The 14,290-nt window shown below is 44.3% G+C and overlaps 2 protein-coding genes across 2 annotated transcripts; one reads left to right on the top strand and one right to left on the bottom strand.

Moving 5' to 3' along the window:
* Window positions 1-616: 616 nt before the first annotated feature.
* Window positions 617-3,587, top strand: LOC138647707 (uncharacterized). Its single transcript, XM_069736927.1, has 5 exons — window positions 617-730; window positions 810-884; window positions 1,166-1,358; window positions 1,529-1,691; window positions 2,455-3,587. The coding sequence occupies exons 1-5, from the start codon at window positions 686-688 to the stop codon at window positions 3,464-3,466; spliced, it is 1,488 nt and encodes a 495-aa protein (XP_069593028.1). The 5' UTR covers window positions 617-685; the 3' UTR covers window positions 3,467-3,587.
* Window positions 3,588-3,985: 398 nt separating this feature from the next.
* LOC138647708 (uncharacterized) lies at window positions 3,986-5,740 on the bottom strand. The gene is made up of 2 exons (XM_069736928.1): window positions 5,245-5,740; window positions 3,986-5,108 (listed from the first exon to the last, which is right to left on the bottom strand). Exons 1-2 carry the CDS (start codon window positions 5,589-5,591, stop codon window positions 4,223-4,225), a joined length of 1,233 nt encoding a protein of 410 aa, XP_069593029.1. The 5' UTR covers window positions 5,592-5,740; the 3' UTR covers window positions 3,986-4,222.
* Window positions 5,741-14,290: the final 8,550 nt, after the last annotated feature.

The raw sequence follows: 14,290 nt of genomic DNA on the forward strand, positions 1-14,290 counted from the left end.
CTATGCCATTATAGTTTCAATTGTACTTTCCCTTTATTTTAAAAAATATCGCTGATGTTTTTACGTCGTTTTCCGTATGGCATATATCTTCCTTCATTGACTGATTGCATTGCGAAGTGTGTAGTATAATTTTTATTTGTTTATATTATTTTTGGTGGTGGCCTTTTTTAAAAATTCCATGTGTTTTATTTTCTATTTGGCTATGGTTTATGTTTGGGTTGCTGTATATTTTTACAGCGGTTGTCCCGTAATGTTTATTGCTTGTTATCTAGAATGGTTTTTATTGCCTTTTGTCTTTCTGTGGTTAGATGTCACAAGATGTTGTTTTTTAGGATCATGTCTTGTTGCAATTGTAAAGTATTGCGTTCATTATTTTGCTCTTTCATTGTATTTTTGTGCCTGTAATGTTTTTTCAGAAAGTTTTGATATGTCCATTTTTGGACATAGGTGTCTATTTTTGCTTTTTGGTTTGGGTCTATTCTTGTATAGTTTCTTCTATTGATTGTCTTCTCTTGCAATGTATGGCGTTGTGGTGTCGCTTTCTTATTTTTGCTTTGTCCGATCAGTCAAAAGTCAAATGTGGTTGTTGTAAAAAATTTTTGGCATATTTTATTGTATGTGCCATATTTAGGTTTAGTTTTGATTTTTTTTTTTCATTTTTTCATGCCAGAACAAACGTGCTACAATGGCCACTGTGTCAGAATCGAGCCAATCGGCGCAGGGGAGTGTGGTGAGTAATTATGTCAATTTCCTTACTATTCGCAGTCATTTGTAGTTTTTAAAATAATTTCTTTATACAATTTTTACAGGCTTCTTCAAGTGAGGGTGAAGGAAGTCAGCGGGAGCAGAGAGGTCAGGGCCAAGGTGTGGCGTCAGGACGGCGAGTGAGTATTTTTATTAAACAATTTCTTTTTTTTTTTTTGATTAGCATCCTGCTTTCACTAGGGATGTTTAGTAAGCTTACATTCAAACTTTTCAGGGTAGCAAGTATTGGGGGAAGGTAGCAAAGGTGAAACAACCAAAACATTCAAAAATACAGGTGTAGAAACCATCAATATACATATATCAAATGACAAAGGATAGGGCCAAGGTACATATCATGACAGGTGCTGGTGTTTGTTAATATTTGCATATTTGTAACCTTTTCTGTTTGTAATTTTTCTAGGTTTCACAACGGGACCATGGAGTCATTGATGTGGAGCTCCTCATATCAAGCATCCAGGAGCGTGGCCCGTTGTGGGACAGCCGTGACTCCCGGCACATGGACCAGGTGGTGTTGAGGCGTTTGTGGGTAGAGGTGGCAAAGTCGCTGTGGGAGGGCTTTGACATAGCTCCTGCAAAGGACAAAGCCAACTTTGGTGAGTATTGCTGATACGCCGTGCAGATACGTTGCTATGACCCACCATCTTTCCAGGATAAACACAACCGTGTGTGATGCAATAAACACCTAAAGTTTTGCATCGCACACGGTTGTTTTATCCATTTCAAATGCTACATATGTAACCTTTTTTTTCCTTTGCATTCACAGTTAAAAGGTTGAGGATCAGATGGCGATCCATCAAGGACCGTTTCAATAAGGGGCTACGGGCAGAGGAGGAGCGCTCGAAGAGTGGTGCTGCTGCGGCCAAGTCTGTGCCCTATAAATATTCCAAATGTTTACAGTTCTTAAGACCAGTCCTTGGCCGCCGTCAGTAAGTATTTTGTCCACAAAACATATTGCACAGCCCCATTACAGTGCCCAGCCACATAGCCTACTGCACAAACACATAGTACATTGCCCAGCCACGTACATTGTGCATCCACATAGTATATTGGCAGGTAACAATATCGCAGCCACATACCACACGTTCTAGCCACGTATCCACATAGTATATTTCACAGGCACATACTGTATTGCCCATCCATGTAGTCAGCGTAACATATTGGCCATCCACGTAAATGTATCCCTATTAAAATGCTATATAGGCCATTAGTTAATTTTTTGGGTTAAGCGTGAGTCCTTGTAGTCCATGACAGGTTAAGTTCTGAGTCAGGGTAGTTCTGATTGCAGGAATAATGATGAAGTCTCGATCACATGAGTCTAACATCATGGTCGTTCCTGCAATCAGATCAGTGAAATCACTGGGTTTTTTTTTATTTAATTTTTTATCTTGACATTAAATTTTCAACTATTTTTGTGGCATAGGCAGCTTCCAGAAAGAGTTTTCGATTACAAAATTTTTATACCCACAGTGGTATACGGTCAAAATGCTTTGACAGCGGGAATGTTCATGATTGTTATCGTCGGCCCTAACGGTCAGCTGGCGATAACAATCAGAAATTAATTATTGGCCACACAGACTGTGAGACAGAGGATTTGTATTATTGTGTAATGTAATGCTATTTTTATTCCAGGAGTTGGCGTATGGGAGAGGTTATTCATTGAAGACTAATTTTTTCATTATCTTTTCACAGGACACACAGCAGCACCCTCGAGAGAGCTCGCCCCGCAGAAGCGGTCCTTCATGAATCGCCATCTGATCCATCACAGCCCTCCCACAGCGACAGCAGGCTTGCACCACCATCTGGTGAACCGGCAGCCGGTACATCAGGTGTTCCCCTGGCCGAGGCCTCTGGCGCACCTTCGTTTGGGTATTCCCGACAGCGCCAGCGGGCCTCGGACAGGCCAACCATGCCCGAATTTTTGCATTTGAGCACGGTTTTCCAGAACTGTTTCAAGGCGTTGAGCGATAACATGGACACTCGTCTGTCCAATATCGACCGGCGCCTTGAAACAATTGAAACCGAGCTCTCAAATCCGGCAAAACATTTTTTTAGTACCATTGCTAAGGGCATGGTGGAACACCTTACGCCGGAACTACAGATTTCAGTGATGCAGTCCTGCAACACTTCCTACGTGAGGGCTCTCCAGCAGGCTGGGGTCATGCAGTCAGCGACAATGGCAGTAGTGCCGTCGCTGGCAAGCATGACTCCCACTCCTGCTGGAGAGCCACTCCAGCCACCCCACCGTGGTCCACGTGCCGAGCGACGCCACCACAGGCACCATAACATAGTGCCGCCGACTCCTGCTCCTGCCATGCCTTCATCCTCCCGTAGGCGTCATCATGCTGGGGAACCTGCCACAGGACCCAAAAACAAAAAAAAAAAGAGGAAACACAGACGGGCACACAAAGAGGCTCTGGTTGCTGTTCCAGTGACAACACCAACTGTCCGTAGGGGCTCGAGTCGCAGTAGGAGCAGCCATGGCCAAACAAGGCTTGTGTTGCCTCCTCCCTCCCCTACAGAGGTGGCGGTTTCCTCCCCAGTATACCCTGGGGAGGGTTTGGATCTCCCATCAAGTCTACTTGACTATGTATCCTCCTCTTCGCCATCATCGTCATCTTCTCCATCATCCTCCCATTTCTCTCACCATTCCAGAGAAGACACCTACCATTCCCCTCTGGTGGCACAGGTGGAAACCCCCTAAGTTTAAGAACCCTTTTTGTTTTCTGTTTTCCCCCAATAAAAAATGTTATTTTTAAAAAACACTATTTGTTATTATTTATGCTATTATTTTCCAGAATTTTTCTCGGCAAATCACGCCATGTGCTGTCTACACATATTTTGTGCTTCAAACACCTCATATATGCAATGTCAGACACTATTTTTTCAATTTTTAGTTTGTCTTTTTTTGGGTGTCTCTCATTGCTGTATGAGGTGTTCACACTTAATGCAGCAGCGAAACAGACAATGATGCAGATCACTGCAGCGTCCGCTGGTTGGTCCCTGGAGAGCTGTCACAGACATCTCTCCAGCGAACAACGATGCAGAGGCCCACGTACATCATGTTGATAAGCGCAGGGCCACGCTTCAGATATTTACCCTGGTTTCAATTGGAAAACATCGCTGTTATCGTTGCTTATCAGGTAAAACACAAAGATACAGGTCGATCAGACAAACAAGTATATGTAATATTATGGTATAAAAATTGTATTTGAATCGGTATAGAATTTAAAAACTTTTTTCTTTAATATTTTAAAAACAACAGGTTCAAGTTTTTATAGGAACATTAAATTTGTGAACTATACTTAGATGCAAAATTTGACATATACCAAACCAACCTAAACGGAACTTTGATTGCACATTTAATGGAAAATTATTTTTTTTTAATATATTTCTAACTGTCACAGTAGAGGTATTATTGGTGTAGTTACAATCAGAAGACAGTCCAAAAGTAACATTACTACACCATTTGATCTTGCCATGACACACGGCCAACATCTGACACAAAATAGGCCGCAAAACGATCACGCATCTGCGCAATTTCCACACTTGTCCTCAGAGGATGATCATGGTAATCGGGCAAGGGGTTGGCTATGGGTTCATCCAGTTCAACATTTATTCTCTCTTTGGCCATAATGAAATTGTGGAGAACCACACAAGCCTTCACCACCTCATCCACTGTTTCAATTTTAAGATTAATGGCCGATCCCAATATCCGCCATTTGGAAACGAGGATGCCAAAGGCGCACTCCACAGTCCTTCTGGCCCTGGACAGTCTGTAATTGAAAACCCTTTTTGTATGGTCCAAGCCCCGACTGGAGTAGGGTTTCAATAGGTTGGCAGACATTTGGAATGCCTCATCCCCTACCACAACAAATGGCATCGCCGGGCCTTCGGTGTGGGGAAGAGGTCGTGGCTGTGGGAAATTAAAATTGTTTCCATATAACTTTTGGCCCATATCCGACTCTTTAAATGTGCGCGAGTCATTTGCACGCCCAAATGCACCAATGTCCACTGCGAGAAAACGGCAGTCCGCACCGGCAATTGCCATGAGAACAGTTGAAAAGTATTTTTTATAATTGTAGAAAAGGGATCCACTTTTCGCAGGCTTGGTAATCCGAATGTGCTTTCCATCGACAGCGCCAATACAGTTTGGAAAATTACACACTTGGTTGAATTTCTGTGCGTTGGCCTCCCAGATTGCACTTGTAGGGACAGGTAAATATTCCTCCCGGAGATTATCCCACAAAGCGCGGCATGTCTCAGCAATAATTCCTGAAAGAGTGGAGACTCCAATCCGGAATTGAAAATGAAGTGACCTAAACGTTTCTCCGGTAGCCAGGAAACTGCAAAGAAGATAAAGAAATTTTGAATAAAGCACATTATAATTTATAAAAGTACATTGACCATTACAATTGAAAAAAATTAATAAAATAAAATAAAAAGTAAATAGATATCACAGTCATTCAAACAGCAACGTACCGTAGAGTCACCAGCAGCCGTTCCTCTGCGGAAATAGCTCTCCGGAGCTGCGTGTCCTGCCTGCTAATGGATCCTTCCACCCGACGCAGAAGATAGCGGAAGCTCTCCTGTGACATCCGGGTATATTCGAAATATTTTTCCCGGTTGTCATTCAGTTCGCCAAACAAGCAATGGTATGCTCCACGACTCTCCCGGACTTCAACTATAGGGTGGATCCAAAAGCGGCGACGACTCCATCTCCGTCTTTCCCTTTCCCTTTCATTAAAACAGGCAACAGCATAGGCATGAGCCAAGGCAAATTCCATATCCATATCCATGTAGATACTGTTCATGGTTCGCTCCATCATGAATACCAGCAAAATGTGAGGAATTCATCTCTGCCAGGGTATATACACATTTGTTAACACCAACCCTCTTCTAGCCATTGGTGGTTCTTTATCTATTGTGTAGACACTTTTTATTGTGGGTGGGGGATGATGAATGACTCACTGCACTAAAAACGCATGCGTCTAAAAACGCTGCGTTTTTTGGTAAAAACGCAACTGCGTTTCAAAAACCCGCAGCGTTTTGCGACGCATGCGTTGAACGCATGCGGCGCAAAACGCTGCGTTGTACATGCGTTTTGGTGCGTTTTTGTTTGCGTTGTGCGTTGCGGCGACGACGCTGCGGCGCACAACGCAAATGTGAACTTAGACTTATAGAGGCATTGAGCTCACTGATTGGCTGCAGCGCTGCCAACATGACATCAGCAGACACTGGCAGCAGCAGAGGAGACTGCACGCGATGTGGGGCTACTGAGTAAAGCCCAGTTTATTTTTCTTTAATAACTGCAACCAGAAGACAGCAGGTTTTTTTTAAATGAAAGTTGAAAACCAATAAGCCACAGTCACACTACAGTATTTGGTCCCTATTTTACCTCAGTATTTTACATCAGTATTTGTAAACCAAAACCAGGAGTGGAACAAATAGAGGAAAAGTATAATAGAAACATATGCACCACTTCTGTAATTATCACCCACTCCTGGTTTTGGCTTACAAATACTGATGTAAAATACTGACCGTGGCCTTAAGGCTGTCCACTACTTTTACATTGATGGCTTATCCTTAGGCCGGCCTCACACTCAGCGTATAAAAATACGGTCCGTAATTTACGGCCGTAATACGCTGAAAAGTCCCCCAAATAGTGGTCCGTATCTCCTCTGTAGGCAGGGTGTGTCAGCGTATTTTGCGCATGGCATCCTCCGTATGGCATCCGTACGAGATTTTCTCGCAGGCTTGCAGAACTGACATACGGATATACAAGGGATCCATGTGCTCAAAAAATAATAAAAACATATATACTGTCTATATATATATATATATATCAGTGAGACACATATATGTATATATATATTTATATTTCATACAGCGCGAGATAGCTTAAAAGCCGGTAATTCAATTTCCGGCTAAAAACATCTGCCCCCAGCCAACCCAGAAAAGGCACATCTGGAAGATGCGCCTATTCTGGCACTTGGCCACTCTCTTCCCATTCCTGTGTAGCGGTGAGATATGGGGTAATGAAGGGTTAATGTCACCTTCCTATTGTAAGGTGACATTAAGCCAGATTAATAATGGAGAGGTGTCAACCTATCCATTATTAATCCAATTGTATTAAAGAGTTAAAAAAAACAAACACATTATTAAAAAGTATTTTAATGAAATAAACACACCGTTTCTTGTAATATTTTATTGTACACTCAATCCACTGGCTGAAGACCCTCGCTCAGTGACAAAGAAAAAATAATAAACCAACAATATACATACCTTCCGAGGATCTGTAACGTCCCACGTTGTAAATCCATCTGAAGGGGTTAATTTTTTTTACAGCCAGGATGTTATGACCTGGTGGTCAGGACAATAATGGACCTGGTGGCACACGGAATGACCTGATAGTTACTGATAATAAAGGACGAGCTCTGGGACGTGGGAACTCTGCTGACCACAATCCCTAAACCTATCAAACACACTAGAAATAGCCGTGGATTGCGCCTAACGCTCCCTATGCAACTCGACACAGCCTAAGAAACTAGCTAGCCCTGAAGATAGAAAAATTAAGCCTACCTTGCCTCAGAGAAATTCCCCAAAGGAAAAGGCAGCCCCCCACATATAATGACTGTGAGTAAAGATGAAAATACAAACACAGAGATGAAATAGACTTAGCAAAGTGAGGCCCGACTTACTGAACAGACCGAGGATAGGAAAGGTTACTTTGCGGTCAGCACAAAAACCTACAAAAAGACCATGCAGAGGAAAAACGCATCAACATCACGCAATGCCGGATCTCCTGCCGCAAGGGAAAATGCCCAGTCTTGAGGGTCACCACGAAACAAAGAAATAATGATCTTTACTTGTTGAACAGGGTCACCTGAGGAGCGAGGTTTCAAGGCAAGAAACAATTTACAATTATTTTTGAAATTCAAGAACTTAGATCTATCACCAAAAAACAAATCAGGAATTGGAATCCTAGGCTCTGACATCGGATTCTGAACCACAAAATCTTGAATGTTTTGTATCCTTGTAGTGAGATTATCCATCCAAGAGGACAGATCTTGAATGTCCATGTTTACACCAGTGTCCTGAACCACCTAGAGGTAAAGGGGAAAAGAGAGACAAAACACACTGCAAAGAAAAAAAAATGGTCTCAGAGCTTCTCTTATCCCTCTATTGAGATGCATTAGTACTTTGGGCCACCTGTACTGTTATGACCTGTTGGTCAGGACAATAATGGACCTGGTGGTTAAGAGCACACGGAATGACCTGATAGTTATTGATAATAAAGGACGAGCTCTGGGACGTGGGAACTCTGCTGACTGCAATCCCTAAACCTATTAAACACACTAGAAATAGCCGTGGATTGCGCCTAACGCTCCCTATGCAACTCGGCACAGCCTAAGAAACTTGCTAGCCCTGAAGATAGAAAAATTAAGCCTACCTTGCCTCAGAGAAATTCCCCAAAGGAAAAGGCAGCCCCCCACATATAATGACTGTGAGTAAAGATGAAAATACAAACACAGAGATGAAATAGACTTAGCAAAGTGAGGCTCGACTTACTGAACAGACCGAGGATAGGAAAGGTTACTTTGCGGTCAGCACAAAAACCTACAAAAAGACCACGCAGAGGGTGCAAAAAGACCCTCCGCACCGACTCACGGTGCGGAGGCGCTCCCTCTGCGTCCCAGAGCTTCCAGCAAGCAAGACAACAAATTAAATAGCAAGCTGGACAGAAAAATAGCAAACCAAAGAAATACAAGCTGGAACTTAGCTTCTGATGGGAAGACAGGTCACAAGAACGATCCAGGAGTGAACTAGACCAATACTGGAACATTGACAGGTGGCATGGAGCAAAGATCTAAGTGGAGTTAAATAGAGCAGCAGCTAACGAATTAACCTCGTCACCTGTGGAAGGAAACTCAGAAACACCCACCAGAGGAAGTCCATGGACAGAACCAGCCGAAGTACCATTCATGACCACAGGAGGGAGCCCGACAACAGAATTCACAACAGTACCCCCCCCTTGAGGAGGGGTCACCGAACCCTCACCAGAGCCCCCAGGCCGACCAGGATGAGCCAAATGAAAGGCACGAACCAGATCGGCAGCATGAACATCAGAGGCAAAAACCCAGGAATTATCTTCCTGAGCATAACCCTTCCACTTGACCAGGTACTGGAGTTTCCGTCTCGAAACACGAGAATCCAAAATCTTCTCCACCACATACTCCAACTCCCCCTCAACTAACACCGGGGCAGGAGGATCAACGGATGGAACCACAGGCGCCACGTATCTCCGCAATAACGACCTATGGAACACATTATGGATGGCAAAAGAAGCAGGAAGGGCCAAACGAAATGACACAGGATTGATAACCTCAGAAATCTTATATGGACCAATGAAACGAGGCTTAAACTTAGGAGAGGAAACCTTCATAGGAACATAACGAGACGACAACCAAACCAAATCCCCAACACGAAGTCGGGGACCCACACAGCGCCGGCGGTTAGCGAAACGTTGAGCCTTCTCCTGGGACAATGTCAAATTGTCCACCACATGAGTCCAAATCTGCTGCAACCTATCCACCACAGTATCTACACCAGGACAGTCTGAAGACTCAACCTGCCCTGAAGAGAAACGAGGATGGAAACCAGAATTGCAGAAAAACGGCGAAACCAAAGTAGCCGAGCTGGCCCGATTATTAAGGGCGAACTCAGCCAACGGCAAAAAGGACACCCAATCATCCTGATCAGCAGAAACAAAGCATCTCAGATATGTTTCCAAAGTTTGATTAGTTCGTTCGGTTTGGCCATTTGTCTGAGGATGGAAAGCCGAGGAAAAAGACAAATCAATGCCCATCCTAGCACAAAAGGATCGCCAAAACCTTGAAACAAACTGGGAACCTCTGTCAGAAACGATGTTCTCCGGGATACCATGTAAACGAACCACATGCTGGAAAAATAATGGCACCAAATCAGAGGAGGAAGGCAATTTAGACAAAGGTACCAAATGGACCATCTTAGAAAAGCGATCACAAACCACCCAAATGACCGACATCTTTTGAGAGACGGGGAGATCCGAAATAAAATCCATAGAAATATGCGTCCAGGGCCTCTTCGGGACCGGCAAGGGCAAAAGCAACCCACTGGCACGAGAACAGCAGGGCTTAGCCCGAGCACAAGTCCCACAGGACTGCACAAAAGAACGCACATCCCGCGACAAAGACGGCCACCAGAAGGATCTAGCCACCAAATCTCTGGTACCAAAGATTCCAGGATGCCCAGCCAACACTGAACAATGAACCTCAGAGATAACTCTACTAGTCCATCTATCAGGGACAAACAGTTTCTCCGCTGGGCAACGGTCAGGTCTATCAGCCTGAAATTTTTGCAGCAACCGCCGCAAATCAGGGGAGATGGCAGACAAAATTACCCCCTCTTTGAGAATACCCGCCGGCTCAGGAACACCCGGAGAGTCAGGCACAAAACTCCTTGACAGGGCATCAGCCTTCACATTCTTAGAGCCCGGAAGGTACGAAACCACAAAATCAAAACGGGAGAAAAATAACGACCATCGAGCCTGTCTCGGATTCAACCGTTTGGCAGACTCAAGATAAGTCAAATTCTTGTGATCTGTCAAGACCACCACGCGATGCTTGGCTCCTTCCAGCCAATGACGCCACTCCTCGAATGCCCACTTCATGGCCAACAATTCACGATTACCAACATCATAGTTACGCTCAGCAGGCGAAAACTTTCTAGAAAAGAAAGCACATGGCTTCATCACCGAGCCATCAGAACTTCTTTGCGACAAAACAGCCCCTGCTCCAATCTCAGAAACATCAGCCTCAACCTGAAACGGAAGCAAAACATCTGGCTGGCACAACACAGGGGCAGAAGAAAAACGACGCTTCAACTCCTGAAAAGCCTCTACAGCCGCAGAAGACCAATTGACCACATCAGCACCCTTCTTGGTCAAACCAGTCAACGGTTTAGCAACACTAGAAAAATTAGAGATGAAGCGCCGATAAAAATTAGCAAAGCCCAGGAACTTTTGCAGGCTCTTCACAGATGTCGGCTGAGTCCAATGGTAAATGGCCTGGACTTTAACAGGGTCCATCTCGATAGTAGAAGGGGAAAAAATGAACCCCAAAAATGAAACCTTCTGAACTCAAAACAGACACTTTGACCCCTTCACAAACAAGGAATTCGCACGAAGGACTTGGAACACCATTCTGACCTGCTTCACATGAGACACCCAATCATCCGAAAAGACCAAAATATCATCCAAATACACAATCAGGAATTTATCCAGGTACTCTCGGAAGATGTCATGCATAAAGGACTGAAATACTGATGGAGCATTGGAAAGCCCGAATGGCATAACCAGGTACTTAAAATGGCCCTCGGGCGTATTAAATGCTGTTTTCCATTCATCGCCTTGTTTAATACGCACAAGATTATACGCCCCTCGAAGATCTATCTTGGTGAACCAACTAGCCCCTTTAATACGAGCAAACAAATCAGACAGCAACGGCAAAGGATACTGAAATTTGTAATTTTATTAAGAAGGCGGTAATCAATACAAGGTCTCAAAGAACCATCCTTCTTGGCCACAAAAAAGAACCCTGCTCCTAACGGTGATGACGACGGGCGAATATGGCCTTTCTCCAAGGATTCCTTTATATAACTCCGCATAGCGGCGTGTTCTGGCACAGATAAATTGAACAATCGGCCCTTAGGAAACTTACTACCGGGAATCAAATTAATTGCACAATCGCAATCCCTATGAGGAGGTAGGGCACTGGCTTTGGGCTCATCAAATACATCCCGATAATCCGACAAAAACTCTGGAACTTCAGAAGGAGTGGAAGACGAAATAGACAAAAATGGAACATCACCATGTACCCCCTGGCAACCCCAGCTGGACACAGACATAGATTTCCAGTCCAATACCGGATTATGAACCTGTAACCATGGCAACCCCAAAACGACCACATCATGCAGATTATGCAACACCAGAAAGCGGATATCCTCCTGATGTGCAGGAGCCATGCACATGGTCAATTGGGTCCAATACTGAGGCTTATTCTTGGCCAAAGGCGTAGCATCAATTCCTCTCAATGGAATAGGATACTGCAAGGGCTCCAAGAAAAAAACACAGCGCCTAGCATACTCCAAGTCCATCAAATTCAGGGCAGCACCTGAATCCACAAATGCCATAACAGAATAGGATGACAAAGAGCAAATCAGAGTAACAGACAATAGAAATTTAGACTGTACCGTACCAATGGTGGCAGACCTAGCGAACCGCTTAGTGCGCTTAGGACAATCGGAGATAGCATGAGTGGAATCACCACAGTAAAAACATAGCCCATTCCGACGTCTGTGTTCTTGCCGTTCAGCTCTGGTCAAAGTCCTATCACATTGCATAGGCTCAGGCCCATGCTCAGATAGTACCGCCAAATGGTGCACAGCTTTACGCTCACGCAAGCGTCGATCGATCTGAATGGCCAAGGACATAGACTCATTCAGACCAGCAGGCATGGGAAACCCCACCATGACATCCTTAAGGGCTTCAGAGAGACCCTTTCTGAAGATTGCTGCCAGGGCACATTCATTCCACTGAGTGAGCACAGACCACTTTCTAAACTTCTGACAATATATCTCCGCTTCATCCTGACCCTGACACAGAGCCAGCAAGATTTTCTCTGCCTGATCCACTGAATTAGGTTCGTCATAAAGCAATCCAAGCACCAGGAAAAACGCATCAACATCACGCAATGCCGGATCTCTTGCAGCAAGGGAAAATGCCCAGTCTTGAGGGTCACCACGAAACAAAGAAAAAATGATCTTTACTTGTTGAACAGGGTCACCTGAGGAGCGAGGTTTCAAGGCAAGAAACAATTTACAATTATTTTTGAAATTCAAGAACTTAGATCTATCACCAAAAAACAAATCAGGAATTGGAATCCTAGGCTCTGACATCGGATTCTGAACCACAAAATCTTGAATGTTTTGTATCCTTGTAGTGAGATTATCCATCCAAGAGGACAGACCTTGAATGTCCATGTTTACACCAGTGTCCTGAACCACCTAGAGGTAAAGGGGAAAAGAGAGACAAAACACACTGCAAAGAAAAAAAAAATGGTCTCAGAGCTTCTCTTATCCCTCTATTGAGATGCATTAGTACTTTGGGCCACCTGTACTGTTATGACCTGTTGGTCAGGACAATAATGGACCTGGTGGTTAAGAGCACACGGAATGACCTGATAGTTATTGATAATAAAGGACGAGCTCTGGGACGTGGGAACTCTGCTGACCGCAATCCCTAAACCTATTAAACACACTAGAAATAGCCGTGGATTGCGCCTAACGCTCCCTATGCAACTCGACACAGCCTAAGAAACTAGCTAGCCCTGAAGATAGAAAAATTAAGCCTACCTTGCCTCAGAGAAATTCCCCAAAGGAAAAGGCAGCCCCCCACATATAATGACTGTGAGTAAAGATGAAAATACAAACACAGAGATGAAATAGACTTAGCAAAGTGAGGCCCGACTTACTGAACAGACCGAGGATAGGAAAGGTTACTTTGCGGTCAGCACAAAAACCTACAAAAAGACCACGCAGAGGGTGCAAAAAGACCCTCAGCACCGACTCACGGTGCGGAGGCGCTCCCTCTGCGTCCCAGAGCTTCCAGCAAGCAAGACAACAAATTAAATAGCAAGCTGGACAGAAAAATAGCAAACCAAAGAAATACAAGCTGGAACTTAGCTTCTGATGGGAAGACAGGTCACAAGAACGATCCAGGAGTGAACTAGACCAATACTGGAACATTGACAGGTGGCATGGAGCAAAGATCTAAGTGGAGTTAAATAGAGCAGCAGCTAACGAATTAACCTCGTCACCTGTGGAAGGAAACTCAGAAACACCCACCAGAGGAAGTCCATGGACAGAACCAGCTGAAGTACCATTCATGACCACAGGAGGGAGCCCGACAACAGAATTCACAACACCAGGAGCTCTGCTATAATGCAGCTATGCTCCTGGCTGTAAAACCCCAGCGAATGAATGGAAACTAGGTCAATGACCTGTAGTTACCTTCATTCGCGGTGAGGCGCCCTCTGCTGGTTGTCAAAAACCTGACCGTCACATCCAAACATAGACTAAGTGTGAACAGGTGCTGAACCTAAAGTTGCCAACTCGTATATAGTTAAGTAAATAAGGCAGCACACTGCAGCGCTAAAACATGCAAACATGAAATACGAAAATTGAACTGCATTACTGCACTAGAAATATGAAAAATGAGAGCGTTTAGCGCATAAAAATGGCCAATTTTATGTGTACCTGGTAGCCACATTAGGGCATCTCTCTTATACCAGGTCCTAATCTTGCCTTTCCTCGCTGAGAATAAACGTCTCCATCTGAATGGGTACATGTGAAACCTCCTCTTAGACTAAAATTCTCTCCCTCTGTGGAGGGGTATTGGACCTGCTGTAATTAAAACACATGTGGCTAG

Source organism: Ranitomeya imitator, chromosome 8, assembly GCF_032444005.1.
Source record: "Ranitomeya imitator isolate aRanImi1 chromosome 8, aRanImi1.pri, whole genome shotgun sequence".
Lineage (NCBI taxonomy): Eukaryota > Metazoa > Chordata > Amphibia > Anura > Dendrobatidae > Ranitomeya > Ranitomeya imitator.